The 15169-nt window shown below is 40.1% G+C and overlaps 1 protein-coding gene and 1 pseudogene across 22 annotated transcripts in view; both read left to right on the top strand.

Moving 5' to 3' along the window:
* Window positions 1–15169, top strand: part of LOC784866 (gametogenetin) — a 99914-nt gene that overhangs the window by 708 nt on the left and 84037 nt on the right. For 8 of the 22 annotated variants that reach the window (XR_009495904.1, XR_009495903.1, XR_009495905.1 and 5 more), the window contains exon 2: window positions 17–118. Coding sequence is in view for 5 of the 22 variants with exons in the window: in XM_024996962.2 (XP_024852730.2) it covers window positions 17–118 (102 nt within the window). In the remaining 17 variants the exon portion in view is untranslated. The other 14 variants (XR_009495908.1, XR_009495910.1, XR_009495909.1 and 11 more) reach the window with 5 other exon arrangements.
* Window positions 8115–8655, top strand: LOC616830 (ribosomal protein L23a pseudogene; annotated as a pseudogene).

Raw genomic sequence — 15169 nt, 5'->3', positions numbered from 1 at the left:
GTTTTTTGGCGGCTAGGCGGGATTGGCCGGAGCCGCGGCGATCGCGCTCGCCTCGCCGACCGCCATTTCACATCCTGCAGAGAAGGCGGGGGCAGCCGCGGAAACGGCCTTTTACAAGGTAAGAAAACCCGCCCGCAGGAGCGGGGCGGGGGGGGAAGGCGAGGCGCAGATCTCGTGCCGCCGCGGCCTCGCGGGAGGCGGGGGCGGCGGACCCAGCCGGCCCTTCTCAGGTAACGCCTCGGCCTCGCGCGTGGCCCAGGGGCGGCGCGAGGGGCGGGGGCGCGCGAGCGCGGGCTTCGGCCTATAAAAGGGCCGCCCCGCCGTTCCCTCCCGAACGTGCGAGACGCCGGGCCCCCTCCTCCTCCGCCGCCGCTCTGCAGTGTCTGCACCCGGCCGCTTAATGAGATTTATTCATGCTCGGCTCTGCTCATCTTTGCCAGGGGTTGGCAGATCCAGTGCACAGGGATTTCCCACAGCGGTGTTTTTCTCCCGCCCCTTTGCTTCCCTCTCGCCGTAGTATATATATCCTTCCTTGGTTTCGTCCCGGGGCCCGCAGGCTGCGTCCCGGGCGCGCGCCTGGACATGTAAGGACTTGTCAGTTCCCAGTGACCTCCCTCCTCCCCTCCCTTCCCCAGCGGAATATAGGATTAAGAGCCCTTCAGCGAAATTTTTGGCCAAAGAAAAAGGCCCATGAAAGTCACCGCATCAGATGTGGACTCCCAGTGTTACTCATTAATGGTTTGTGTGAGGGTTTACTAGCCTAAGGCCAGAAAGCAAAAGGGAAGGACCGTTAGACAGAACAACTAAATCCAAAAAGGAGGGGTGCGGTTGTGAAAGCGAGGGGGGAAAAGAGGGTAGTAAGCGATGCAGCTGGGTTGTCCATGATATTGGAACCGTTAGGTTTTTGTCTGACTTGGTCACTAACACTGGGCGTGACCTTGGACAAATTGGGTTTTTTTCGGGGCCTCAGTTTGCTCATCTGTGAAACGAGAGTTTTCCCTTAAAATTTTATAAGTTTCTTCCCAGCAAAATTATTTAAGCAGTAGACGGCAAAAACCGTGGTTTCAAGTTTGAAATATACCACTGAATTAGGACTTTTGACAGTCATTTTCAGTCTATCCAAATTAGAGATCATTCTTTCACACATGTATTTCCAGGTGTATTTTAATGGTTAATAGGTTGCTATATATTTGAAGTGTTGTGAGAGAGATCCTCGTTTGGAAATACTGTGGTTCTCAAAGTAGGAAAACCAGAAAGCTCAAAGGGACAGAGCACTGGTAAGCTGTCTGTAAATTCCATGACATACAATGCTAATAAGAATCTGTGCTCCAGGGAATTGGAGACTGATTACCACATGAAATTAGCCTGCGTTTTCAACCTCAGAGCATGATTATAAACATATCTTGCAAGATTTCTACTAATATCCAGAAAATTACCTAGTATTTTAAGAGGCAAAATCTCTTAAGTTGATTTAAGTTTTAGAAGGCAATGGAAGTGATTTTTAAAAAGGACTACCATACAAAATGCAATTTCTGGAAAAATATCTTGTACAAACTGAATATCAGATGCACAGTACCAGTGATTCTCACAGTATTCTATGCCACTAGAGTGTTCTTTAATATTTTGAAAAAAGATTTAATAGCTTGGCCCTTACTAAATCACATTTTTGAGGGATGGGACCTGGAAATCTGTATTGTTAGCAACTCCACCCACCACTGTTGTGGTTCTTCGGTAATATAAAATCATGAATGCCTGTACTATATTACAATCTAGTAAATCCATAAATATTTATACTATTCCTAACTAGAAAAAGGTAAAAGTGTTCTTGCCTGGGAAATCCCATTGACAGAGGAGCCTGGTGGGCTACAGTCCATGGGTCACAAGAGTTGAACACAATTTAGTGACTAAACAATTAGCAACCATCAAGTTCACAGATAAGCTATTTCTAGAAAATGTTTTCTTTCCTCCTACCTCTTAAATCAACATCATTTACTTTAAGAAAAGGCAATTGCAACCACCATTCAGATCCTTCTAGAACTCCAAGGAAGGAATGTTCACTCTTGAAGAAAAATATTTGCAGCATGAAATTAGGATATTGTGTCCAGTTGCATGTAATTAAATTAATGGTCAGATTGAAAGCCTGACAATACTTCCCTAATTAATCACTGTCAAATGTGTTTTATAAATATATTCTTCAGAGGTAAGAAAGAGCTCTGGACTCTTGAGTTAGAGAATGAAAAACCATCATTTACTAGGTAAATGAGTTTGGAAAGATAACTGTTTTGGGGGGGTTCTTTCCTCATCTATGAAATGGAGAATAATTCCTGTTTGAACTTTTATGGGATATTATATGACATAATGTATGTGAAAGTATCAAAATGAACTTTGACGTCCAGATATTTAACTCATCTGAAAACAGTAAAATCATTTGGAACTCTTACCTACATACAATATGAGAAATGCCGAAATTGAACTCTATACTCAATAACTGTAAAGCATCTTTTTTAGTTGTTACTGTTAAGTGACTATTTGCCAAATGATTTGAGATATAGTGAGAAAGCAGACATGTTTCCTGCTCTTAGAGGTTTTATAGTCTAGCATCACAGAAATGTATTACAGTCATATCAATGAACATTTGATCATCTCTTCTAGTTCACTGACCTATGCTCATCATGTCATGCCTTTAGTAAAAGCCTGCTCAGCCTTCTATACTAATACTGTTCAATGTCTATTAGCATCTGCCTCTTAGCAATTTATAATCTAGAACAGAAAGCAATGGATACCATAATTTTTTGGCAGATATTATAAGATGGCTTACTCAACACTTATCCAACCCCCTTCTAGCTTGCTTTTCTGTACTTTAGAAGTTAGAAAATTGTAAAATACTGTTTCAACACTGCCTTGCAACTAGAGTACTGGCATGGATAAGTGGTGTGCTGGTAAGTCATTAAGGATGGCTGGAGGAGGGGAAAGACCCTGATTTCTAGTACTGACCAATTTTCATTGTGTGAATACTCCCAATCTATCAAAGTGGTTTCACTGAATGGGGAGTTAGTTGGAGAAGAAGCTGACAATTACCAGCTAGCTTTGGCCTTTCACTCCATGCGACCTAGTTTCCAGCAATCAAATGCGCCCATTCAAGACATAGAACTGAAAATGAGCAACACAATGCCTCAGCTGCACTCAGGGCAATGGGATTTTCTGGCAAACACCATGGCAGAGGTGTCTGATTCTTCTGAGTAGCTGGGGAGGAATTCTGGCATCCGTTTTGGGAGTCATAGGTGCTGTGGCAAGTGGTGCTACGGTGGGTTTCTGCTAGAATAGCAATGTGATGTGGGATGAATGTTCTTCCTGGGGTGGTTTTTTTCTGGATGTTGTTTCTAGCGATGTATTGTTTGGTCCTCTCAGAGATCTATGAGCTAAGTACTATCCTTTAATCCCTTGCTGCTTAAACTAGCTCAGTCACAGTCAGCTACACAGTTTTTTGAGCCCAGAGCAAAATGAAAAATGTAGGGCCCCTGTTCACAAAGCAGGAAAAAAATTGCCATTACATGTACTGAAAATATAAGGCTTTTTCTTTCTTTTGTCATCTCTCCCTCAACTTGTCGTGCTGTTTTTTTAATTTGTGTTTTAATGACATTCTGAGTATATAAAAATTAGAATTTTAGATTATTAGGATGAATTTTATCATTTATCTTTAATTGTGCAGTGCCATTTATAGATGCAAATATAAGAGCATTTAACTCATACACAAAATCACCAAAATTACACAGTTCATATTTTGTAGTTTGTACATCCCACAAGCATGTATTTTGTGCTTTTCAGAGCAGTGTAAATACAGCATACAATCATCTCAGCTGTTTTTCTTTCCCTTCTTGATATGAGCACAGCCTAGTAAGGAAGGACTGAACTGAAAGTAACTATGGGTTGCCCTATCTTTCCCCTTCCTTCTGTGTCATCATTTTCAGTGAAAATAGTCATACAGGAAAGTAACACACACAAGAAAGGATATGATAGAGTTATTTGGTCACGTGTGTGTCTTAGGATGCCACTGTCTTCTTTCTGTACCTGACACAACTTCTGGTTGAAATGGAAAGCATTGCCTCTTAGAACTGTCAGTGCCTCCACTAAATCAGTCACTAATGTAACATGCTTGCCTTGTAGCCACTTTGTAACTCTCTGAGTTCCTGTACTACTTAGGTTCATCATAATCCTTGTGAGGCATTATACTGATGTATGCAAACTGGGTATAAGGAAAAAGACAAACAGGTTGCCTCCTCTACTTGCCTGTATGATCCATTGTACCACTGACTTCTTTTATAAAACAGACATTCAAACATAAAAGTATTAAGATTTTCAGCATGGTAACTGCAGAGCATTAAACCAAGCAGTGGACCCTGTATGACTGCACAGTTTGCATGCCCATGAAGTTGACCCTGAGCTCAGTGTTTCTCAAGGGGGATTCTCCTGATATTTTGGATGAAACAATTCTTTATTGTACAGGATATTTAACATCCCTGACCCCTGGGCACTACATTCCGCTGTGATAAAAATGCCCCCATATATTTCTAAATGCCCCCAAAGAGGAGTTACTTCTGTCTACTGAACTCCTGGAGTGGACTCTGCTGTCTGCAGCTAGGAACCATGATCATTACAGATCTAGGAAAGGTCACGTGCAATTTTTGCTTTGGATTCGCAAGCAGAGCAAAATACAGAGTTGAGTTTAAAAGATTTCAAAATTCTCATACCTGGGAGAGCAGAATTGTGGTGATCTTTTTTTCCCATTGTCAGACAAATAATACGAATGACCTTTGTGATGAAGCAAACATTTGGGAATGAAAATTTAAAGGGGACCAGTGAATTTTATGTGTCACTTGCATATAAATGGTAGTTGATCTTTTCTAAGGGAAATTTTTACTCAGTCCTTCATAGTGTCTGGTCTCTATGAAACCATGATGGAAAAGAAACTCATTTCCTCCCGGAAGGGATTTAGAAGAACTAAGTAAATATAGCAAACTCTGGAGACAGTTGCCATCGACTGCTCACTCTCTGAAAAAGATTTCATGCAGGTTTCCCCCAATTTATTCACAGCAGCCATCTGGGTATAAGATAGGTACATAAATATGTATTGCCTGAATGATTAATAAAATATTTTTTTATAAAAGAATGGAGTTTTATGTCTCTTCTTTAAAAAAAAAAACTGAAGGACAGTAAAATTAATCATTGTGGTGAGAGCTGAATTTCTCTCTGTTCTTATCTTTTTAACCAGTTAATCTTTTCAGTCACAGGGAGAAACAGAACTTTCAGAAAACAACTTTCAACTCTTCTACTTCCATAAATTAGCAGTAGTAGTTTTAAGGGAGAGACCAATGAGCCTATAAATTAAAGAAGATGTTTGAGAAACAAAAAGAAGCTTTCAGAATAGAGTAATATTAGAACTGATGCTTGTGCTCTCCAGGACCCTCATCTAAATTACATATCCAGAACTAATATTGGGGCATTTCCAATGGATTATGCCTAGGCCGGAAAAAACCAAACCTATATAATAAGTAAGGTTAGTTTAAGTTCTCAGTTTAATCAAAATACAAAATCTTACCAGCAAATGTCTGTGGACATATCTCAGGGTAGTTTTCCCTGGCCCCAAAGTCCCCACTGCACAGCTTAAATCACACTCCAGGAGAACTTCCACTAATTGTTATTGACAGTGAACTCTCCTGGGTTTTGATCCTCAATTTACATCCCCTTTCCAAGAGCCAGGAGAGCCTATTTACTGTCAGATGTGTAGGTCACAGACCAACACTTGTGTTTCCTTATTTCAGTAAAATATGTTTCTCTAATCTTAAAGATTTGAAATGTTCAAATCAGTTCAGTCACTCAGTCGTGTCCGACTCTTTGTGACCCCATGAATCGCAGCACGCCAGGCCTCCCTGTCCATCACCAACTCCCGGAGTTCACTCAGACTCACATCCATCGAGTCAGTGATGCTATCCAGCCATCTCATCCTCTGTCGTCGTCCCCTTCTCCTCCTGCCCCCAATCCCTCCCAGCATCAGAGTCTTTTCCAATGAGTCAACTCTTCGCATGAGGTGGCCAAAGTACTGGAGTTTCAGCTTTAGCATCATTCCTTCCAAAGAACACCCAGGGCTGATATCCTTCAGCATGGACTGGTTGGATCTTGAAATGCATAGGAAAGAAAATATGAAAAAGCATAAAATATAGGACATTCAATCCCACCCAAAGGCAGTTATGATTAACATTTTAGTCCATTTTTTCCCTAGAAAATTTTTCAATAAATACTTTACATAATGGAAATACTCTCTTGGGTTCTTTTTTTCACTTTACATTGAGGCAGAAACATTTTCCATGCAAATGAGAATTCTTTGTATACATTATTCTAATGGATGCAGAATACACTGTGTCAGGGACTTAACAATAGCTTCCATTTTCCTACTGTTGGTCAGGAACAGAATGTTTCAAATATAATGTTATAAATATCACAGTGATTAGCTCCATTTTGGATCCTACTCTTAACTTTGCAGTAATTTACTGTTTATTATTTGACAGGAGCATCAGTTCTCCATACATGCCATGTTCTTCCTCTCCAAAGAAGAGAGAACTGTATGTGATTTTCTTTCTGCCTGGTTTGTTCGTTCACTCTCCACCTCTTTTCCCTAGTTAGTTTACTGTTTAAATTTCAGGTCAAAGATCACTTATGGAGGGCTTCCCAAACTCTGTATTTGATTATGTTTCTCTGTTACACACTCTAATTGTACTGTGTGTTTTTTTTTTCCATAGCACTTACCTCTGGTTGCAATAACCCATTCATTTGTGTATTATTTAATTTTTGTTCCCCCCACCCCCGACCCCAACTAGAATACTACAATCATTATCTGGATAAGCAGTGGTTATAATGCTGTTATAAACACAGGCCAATTAATGTGATCTCATGCGTTATCACTGATAAAATGGGTTAAAGCTTGAGGTTGAAATTAGTCCAAAAATACTTAGGTGCCAGTTATTATGCTAGGTACTAGGAATATAGAAGTGAAAGAGACAGGCATGATTTCAGCCTTCATTCTTATAGTCTAGTGCAGGGTTAAGCAAAGTTTTCCTATAAAGGGACAGATAAATTTTAGGTTTTTCAGGCCATATGGTCTCTCTCACAAACTATTCAACTTTGCCACAGAAACACAACAACAATCATGATTCACACATATATGAAAGAGTGAATTCCAATAAAACTTTATTTAAAAAACAGGCAGTGGGGCTGGATTTGATCCATGAGCTATTGCTTACTGATCCCTGGTCTAGTGGAAAAGACAGCTATTAAACAGATCATTTGAGATGACCAAATACTTCAGAAGAACAGGGTGCCATTCTCACATGGCAAAGCTGTTCAACTTAGTCTAGAGAGAAGCTTAAAGACTTTCTTGAGAAATATGACTCTAAGTTAATATTTAAGGAGGAAGAGGAGTTACCTGGGTAACAGTAAGGGTAACAATAGGGACCTTCCTGTGTCAGTACATGCTTAAAATGAGAAGCAAGATTTTTCATAGGTAGTAATGACACAAGTTTAGCTGTTTTCTCCTGGTCACCTATATTAAGCGTGTATTTTATTCCTTCTAAGCATTTTGTATTGTTTTAACTTTTTGTTAACTTCTTGTTGATATCTATAAAGTCCTGTATTAGATGCCGAGGGTGATTCAAAAAATGTAAGACCTAGCTCCGTGCTAAAGTATTATGTAATTGAGCAATAAATTGTAGGTTTCTTGACATTTTGACATTTCCTTTTTTTCCTTGCACAGTATTACACATATGGTTGGTACTGCAGAAATAATTTTCCCCTGCCCTCTTCATTGCACCATTTGCTGACAAAATGGTGTCCAATATAGCCACTTCTGTATGACTTGGACAAAACTTGCTGGTCTCTGAAGCAGACAATATTCTGAAGGCATCAATAACAGTAATTTCAGCTTGTTGAAGGCAGGGGTTGTTTGTGTAAAGGTCAGCCTGTTGGTAAATAACATGCCAACCTGTTCCTTCAAGATTGTAACAAACCTTTGTGTGTGTGTGTTTATATCTTTAAAAAAAGTTTTTTTAAAAAAGAGTAGTGGGCTTTTCATGAAGATGGCGCCGAAGGCGAAGAAGGAAGCCCCTGCTCCTCCTAAAGCTGAAGCCAAAGCAAAGGCTTTGAAGGCCAAGAAAGCAGTGTTGAAAGGTGTCCACAGCCACAAAAAAAAGAAGATCTGGACGTCGCCCACCTTCCGGCGGCCCAAAACACTGCGGCTCAGGAGGCAGCCCAAATACCCTCGGAAGAGCGCCCCTAGGAGAAACAAACTTGACCACTATGCCATCATCAAATTCCCCCTCACCACCGAGTCAGCCATGAAGAAAATAGAAGACAACAACACACTGGTATTCATTGTGGACGTCAAGGCCAACAAGCACCAAATTAAACAGGCTGTGAAGAAGCTCTATGACATTGACGTGGCTAAGGTCAATACTCTGATCAGGCCTGATGGAGAGAAGAAGGCATATGTTCGACTGGCTCCTGACTATGATGCTTTGGATGTTGCCAACAAAATTGGCATCATCTAAACTGAGTCCAGCTGGCTAATTCCAAATATAAAAGTTTTCACTATAAAAAAAAAAAAAAGAGTAGTGGGCAGCAGCAGCAGTGGGAAACTACCCAGAGGTCTCACCAGATGTTTTCAAACCAGAACTAGGGCAGTTGAGTTGTAATTTGTTTTTAAAACATTTACTTCCACAAATTTATGACAGAACTGAGGTGTGTTTTTTTTGTTGTTTTTTTGTTTTTGCCTAAACTAGCAAGTAATTTCATTTTCCATTCGACTTTAGCAGACCTAGCCTTAGGATAAAAATACGGGACTTCCCAGATGATCCACTGAGACTCCACTCTCCCGATTCAGGGCCCTGGGTTCGATTCCTGGTTGGGGAACCAGATCCCACATGCCACAGCTAAGATCAAAGACCACGCATGCTGCAGCTAACACTCGGCACAGCTGAATATTTTTCAAAATGTGAAGCAGAGGTTCTTGCCAAGTTTAAAAGTACAGCAAAGATTAGTCTTAAGAATGAGGGGAAACATTACTCATTTTTCTTAAGCTGCTGCTTCTGCATTAATATGAACTGTTCTTAACTGAAAACTCATATAAATAAGAAGAAATATACCTTTCTAGAATATCCAGTCCCCTGTACTAAGCATATCCAGGGTCTTTCAAAACTTAATTTATTAATGACCGTGACACTTGGCTACATCTTCCTCTTTACCTGCGTTCCTGCCCTCATCCTGAGAAAATTCATCACCCAAAGAGACAGCTTCCTAGCACCAACCTCAGAGTTCCTTGATGTGATCTTCAGCCTCTCACTTCTGTTGCCACATTGAGAATCTCGTCATACACCCAATATGTTTCTCCTCTGACTTCAGAAATATAGACTTCACATCTGGCCAGAACTTTCATCCTAACTTCTTTCATCCAGAACTTTCATCCTAACGGCAATTCTCAGTTCCCTGATATCTCATTTCCAGTGCTCTTCCCAACTCCGCTGCAGCCTCTACCTTCTCAGGTTTCTCTGAGTTGGGAACTCCATTCCAGAGACTTCACATCTTTCTCCCTATCAGCCTTCTGCCTTCACTTCTTTTGTCTCCTGCTGCGTTCTGTTTTAAATTATCACTCTTGCCAGGAACCATGTCTCCTTTGCTATGTTGCCTTGGTATCACCTGGGAAAACACCAGTTTAACTAGGTGTCTGCTCCCAGGTTGCTGAGTGCACCCAGATAGAGAAAAATAACTGCTGTGCATATTGGCACTTCAGTTCAGTCGCTCAGTCATGTCCGACTCTTTGCGATCCCATGGACCACAGCATGCCAGGCTTCCCTGTCCGTCATCAACTCCGAGAGCTTGTTCAAACTCATATCCATCGACTTGGTGCTGCCATCCAACCATCTAGTCCTCTGTCATCCCCTTCTCCTCCTGCCTTCAATCTTTGCCAGCATCAGGGTCTTCCAGTGAGTCAGTTTTTTGCATCAGGTTTCCAGAGTATTGGAGTTTCAGCTTCAGCATCAGTCCTTCCAATGAATATTCAGGACTGATTTCCTTTAGGATTGACTGGTTTGATCTCCTTGCAATCCAAGGGACTCTAAGAGTCTTCTCCAGCACCACAATTCAAAAGCATCAGTTCTTCGGTGCTCAGCCTTCTTTATGTGTTCAACTCTCACATCCATACATGACTACTGAAAAAACCATAGCTTTGAGTAGACAGACTTGTCAGTGCAATAAATTCACCTTTGTTGGTAACGCTGAATTGTCACTTTGTCGGTAACACTAAATTCAGGACCTCCAGTCCTGACTAGATCATTCTCTATCCATACTATTGGGAAGAGAATGTTTTCTTTATAATGTATTAGTCTCTACCCATCTGAACCTCGTGCTTCATAAACCAAGATACAATATTATAAATTCTTTGTATACCCAAAAGTAGTATTAGGCTGAATCATTTCAATTACATTAACCTCTTTCTGATCCTCAAATTTAGCTTTTGTACTTACTTTCCTGTTTTACTTTATAGTTTGGGGTCTTGTCTATCCAATAAGGTAAATTTTTAGTGTTTTTAAAATTAATATTTGAATAGTCAAAAAGAACAGTCTCAAACATTATGGAATGAAATGATAATGGAAGGGAAATCACTACTATGATCCTTACCCTTTTAGAGGCAAATCCAAGTAGTCTCCAGTTGTAACTTGGGGCCAGAGGCCTAAGGCTCAGCTCACTTGATTCATTTTATTCTTGCCTTTCCCAGCTTCCCCTTTCCATCATTTCTGATCCCACAAATTTCTAAGAACACACTCCCTTTCCCCCTGAAGTAGGAGGGAAAGCAGTGCTGCATGGATGGGCAACAGCAATGTGTATGTTTGTACATATACTTGTTTATTGAGTGGCAGCATGGTTAAGAATTCAGACTCTACAACCCAGCTTCCCTAGGTCCCTGCTCTGTGATTTTGGGCAGATTACTTTCTGTACCTCAGTTCTCCCGTCCATGATATACAGATGATAATACTAAGTTCCTACCTCACAGAGTGATTGTGAGGATTGAATTGTTTTAGTTACTAAGTTGTATCCGATTTTTTTGCAACCCTGTAGATGGAGCCCACCAGGCCCCTTTGTCCATAGGATTTTCCAGGCAAGAATACTGGAGTGGGTTGCTCTGCCTTTCTCCAGGGGAATCTTCCTGACCCAGGAATTGAACCTGTGTCTCTTGCATTGGCAGAAGATTGAATTATGTGTTTTAAATGAGTTAATACCTTAGAACTGGTAAGCACCCAGTAACTATACGCTATTATTCATAACTTAGAATAATAAATTATTCATTGGGAGGACTGATGCTGAAGCTGAAGCTCCAATACTTTGGCCACCTGATGTGAAGAGCCAACTCACAGGAAAAAACCTTGATGTTGGGAAAGATGGAGGGCAGGAAGAGAAGGGGGCGACAGAGGGTAAGATGTTTGGATGGCATCACTGACACAATGTACATGTTTGAGCAGACTCAGGGAGATAGTGAAGGACAGGGAAGCCTGGCGTGCTGTAGTCCATGGGGTCACAAAGAGTCAGACACAACTGAACAACTACACAACAACAATATTAGTAATAATTAGAGCTTCTTTATTACCTGAAATACACTTCATTAAGAAATGGTGGAAAGGGGAAGCTGGGAAAGGCAAGAATGAAATGACTCAAGTGAGCTGAGCCTTAGGCCTCTGGCCCGGAGTTATAACAACTAGAGACTACTTGGATTTACCTAAAATATATTCATTAAGAAGAGAACAATGATGAAAGCTGGGAGCTATTAAAATTCCATTGATTGAACATAACAAATAGAGTTTTAGAATTGCAGAGACCCATGAAATGGTTTAGTCCTTTGGTTCTTAACCCAGTAATATGTATCAGGATCACCCATGAAGTATTGTAAAGTCACACTTACCCAGACTGTCCCCTCTCACATCTACCATGAAGTATTGTAAAGTCACACTTACCCAGACTCTCCCCTCTCACATCTACCAAGTCAGAAATACCAAGTTCTAATGCCTCTTCCTCTAAAGAACCGTTAAGCTAATTCAGGTCTTTAGATTTTATGATGAGGAAATTTGAGATTTAGAATAAGTAACTTGCCTAAAACTCCAAAGAGTATGTGGGATCCACCTAGCTCTTTGGTAAGTCATCTTCCTATTCTTTTATGTTGTTTGCCAAATACTGACTTTTAAAGAAATTAATATGGGAGTTTATCCTTGTCTCAGCAATATCAGAAAGGATAATATAGGTCTTAAAAGTATACTTTTTCAGCATTTAATTCAAAACAAAATTTATTTTACAATTCATGCCAAGGACTACTGCATGTTTACAATAGAATTTAAAGTGAATTTTGCTGTGCATTTCATGTGGACATTAGTTTTTGCCACCATGCTTGCTGCTAATTAGTATAAGAAAACACTGTGTGGCAGAGAGCTGCTCCACTCAGCCGCACAGGCTGACAGGCAAACAAAACAAGCGCTTGATAAGGAAAGGTAGCTGTCGGCATTAAACTCTTTAGAGCTCTCAATAATAAAATAGGCCTTTCTGATAATTAGGATTTTTTGTTTTATGTTAAAAAAATTTTTTAAACCTTTGTGAAACTTCTTAGAATTTTCCAGGCTGAGAACAGTCAATGTAGGAAAATCAGTGGTTATTAGGGTCGTGTTTTTCAGTAACTAACTCATGTCCAACTCTTTGTGATCCAATGGACAGCAGCGCACCAGGCTTTCCTATTTGTCACTTATTAGGTACCATTTTCTTATTGTAGCTTTTAAAAATCTAAAAAATATAGCAAAATTTTTTTTCTGAATTTTTGTATTTGATATTGAGTACTATATTATATCTCTTAAAAATGTTTTTCTCTATCCATAATATAAAGGAAAAAAATACATTAGAACTTGTATGTAATCTTGTGCAAAACTATGAAATTAAGGAGATAAGGCAGAAGCAAGAAAATGGAGCTCAAATTAAATCTCTCAAAATTGATTTATATTTCACTATGTTTGCAATTATAAATTTATTTCCATGTATGTGTTTCTTTGCTAGAAATGATAAATGGCTGCCACCCCAACTTCTGATTCTTAGGCAACTCCATTCTACCAACAAACCACTCATTTTGATTTGGTAAGTGCTATGCATAAGCCCCTAAAGAAGTCTACTATCCCGGATCCCCATCCACTTGTTATTAACCTATTATTTTTTCTACTTTCCTTTGCCTTACTCCATACCATTTGCTCTACACATTGTCTCAGGTTTGGCCTTTGGATCTTTTTAATTGATGTTTGTGTTTGGCCTCCTGGCATCTGACTACAACCTGATCATCTTTGGTTTTAGACTCAGCTTCTAGTTCCGAACACCAAGACTTACATCCCTTGATTCCAGCAGTTCAGGAATTCCTGATGCAGCCACTGGCTGCTTTCTATAAGGGATCAGTACCAAACACTAGCCCCATATTATAAACATCCATTTATGTAACAGATTATAATCACCACTACTATGTGTAAGACACAGGAGTAGTTTCTGGGAAATACAGAAAATTAAGTAGTAATAGAAAGCTTCTTAATGCTCTTTAAATCCGGTAAAACAAATAACACAAGCTTATAATGAAGTTTAAGATAGTATGTGTTTAACTCATGAAGTATTTATACAAACAAGACATTAGTTTGAAAAAGTTCCAAATAGAAAGATCCTTAACTCGGGAGTTAACAGGTATGTCGTACAAGAGGGCATGTCCAAAAGAACCTGAAATGTGAGTCATGGATTAAAAAAGGTTAGGAACACTGACTTCCCAGGTGGTGCTAGTGAGTGGTAAAGAACCTGCCTGCAAATACAGGAGGCATAAGAGACCCAGGTTTGATCCCTGGGTTGGAAAGATCCCTTGGAGAAGGGCATGGCAACCCACTCCAGTATTCTTGCCTAGAGAATTCCATGGACAGAGTAGCCTGACGGGCTATAGTCCATGGGGTCACAAAGAATCAGACACAACTGAAGCAACTTGGCACACACACACATACTGACACATTTTACCTAGACTTTGAAGGTAGGGTAGGGTAGAGTATACACCATGGGACAAACACGTTTCAAAAAGTGGAACCAAACCGATAAGAACAGAAAAGGGTTTATTGAGAAAAACTTGTTTGTCTAGACAAGATTGACAGTGTAAGTAACAAGTGGAAGAAAGCCTAGAAAAGTAGGTTGAAACCAGATTATGGAAGGCTTTGAATACTGAGAGGTTTATAGTTGGCAAGCATGTTTTGGGGAGTCTGATAGTTTTGAGCAGGAAATGATGGGTTTGATTTAGCATTGCTATACAGGAAGGATTTGGTAGTAAGGAGATAGGCAGGCAGAGACTACAGACCAGGAAGTCAGTCAGGAGGCTAAAACATATACTAACCTAAAGTAAGGAGGGCCTGGAGATGATTTCATTAAGTGCCTGTTTTGAGTCCGGTGCTGGTAATACAATTGAGGGCTAGGTCCTTGTCTTTAGTCTCATGAGATACTGATCTCTTAAAGGCTCCTGGAGGGGTCCTGATGCAGACCTTTGGGACCACTTCTGATCCTTGCTAGGGAATTAGATCCTTGCTAGTTACTAGGGAATTAGATCCTCATTTTACAATAGAACATATTTCCCTACCTTCTAAAACTACTTTTCCATTTTATGAGTCTGCTGAGGTAAAAGTATCCCAACCACTTGCACATAAAGAGAAGTAATTTATTACTTAAGATAGGAACACTACACCAGACAAGGCAAAGAAGAAAATGACATGTCTTAAAGAGATAACTGAAGATGATGTGAAGATGAGGAGAATGAACTGAAGGTTAGATTAGGGGCAAGAAAACCAGTTAAGAGGTTGTTGTAGTAATCCACCTGCTTGATTAGGAGGGTCTAAACTAAGTAAGAAAGAAGAGGAGTCCTTTGTGGCTACTTCCACCATAATCTTTTCTATCGCTGCCCTGGTACAACTCAGGGTTGGGTAAAGGACTCTCATTTGGAATGAATCTTGAACAGAGAGACTTAAGAATACAAGAAACACTGTTTACTTCTTCTGACTTAGAGGTAATGCTTCTACTGTCAAGTAGTCTC

Source organism: Bos taurus, chromosome 9, assembly GCF_002263795.3.
Source record: "Bos taurus isolate L1 Dominette 01449 registration number 42190680 breed Hereford chromosome 9, ARS-UCD2.0, whole genome shotgun sequence".
Lineage (NCBI taxonomy): Eukaryota > Metazoa > Chordata > Mammalia > Artiodactyla > Bovidae > Bos > Bos taurus.
This window is presented reverse-complemented; position numbering and strand designations above follow the sequence as displayed.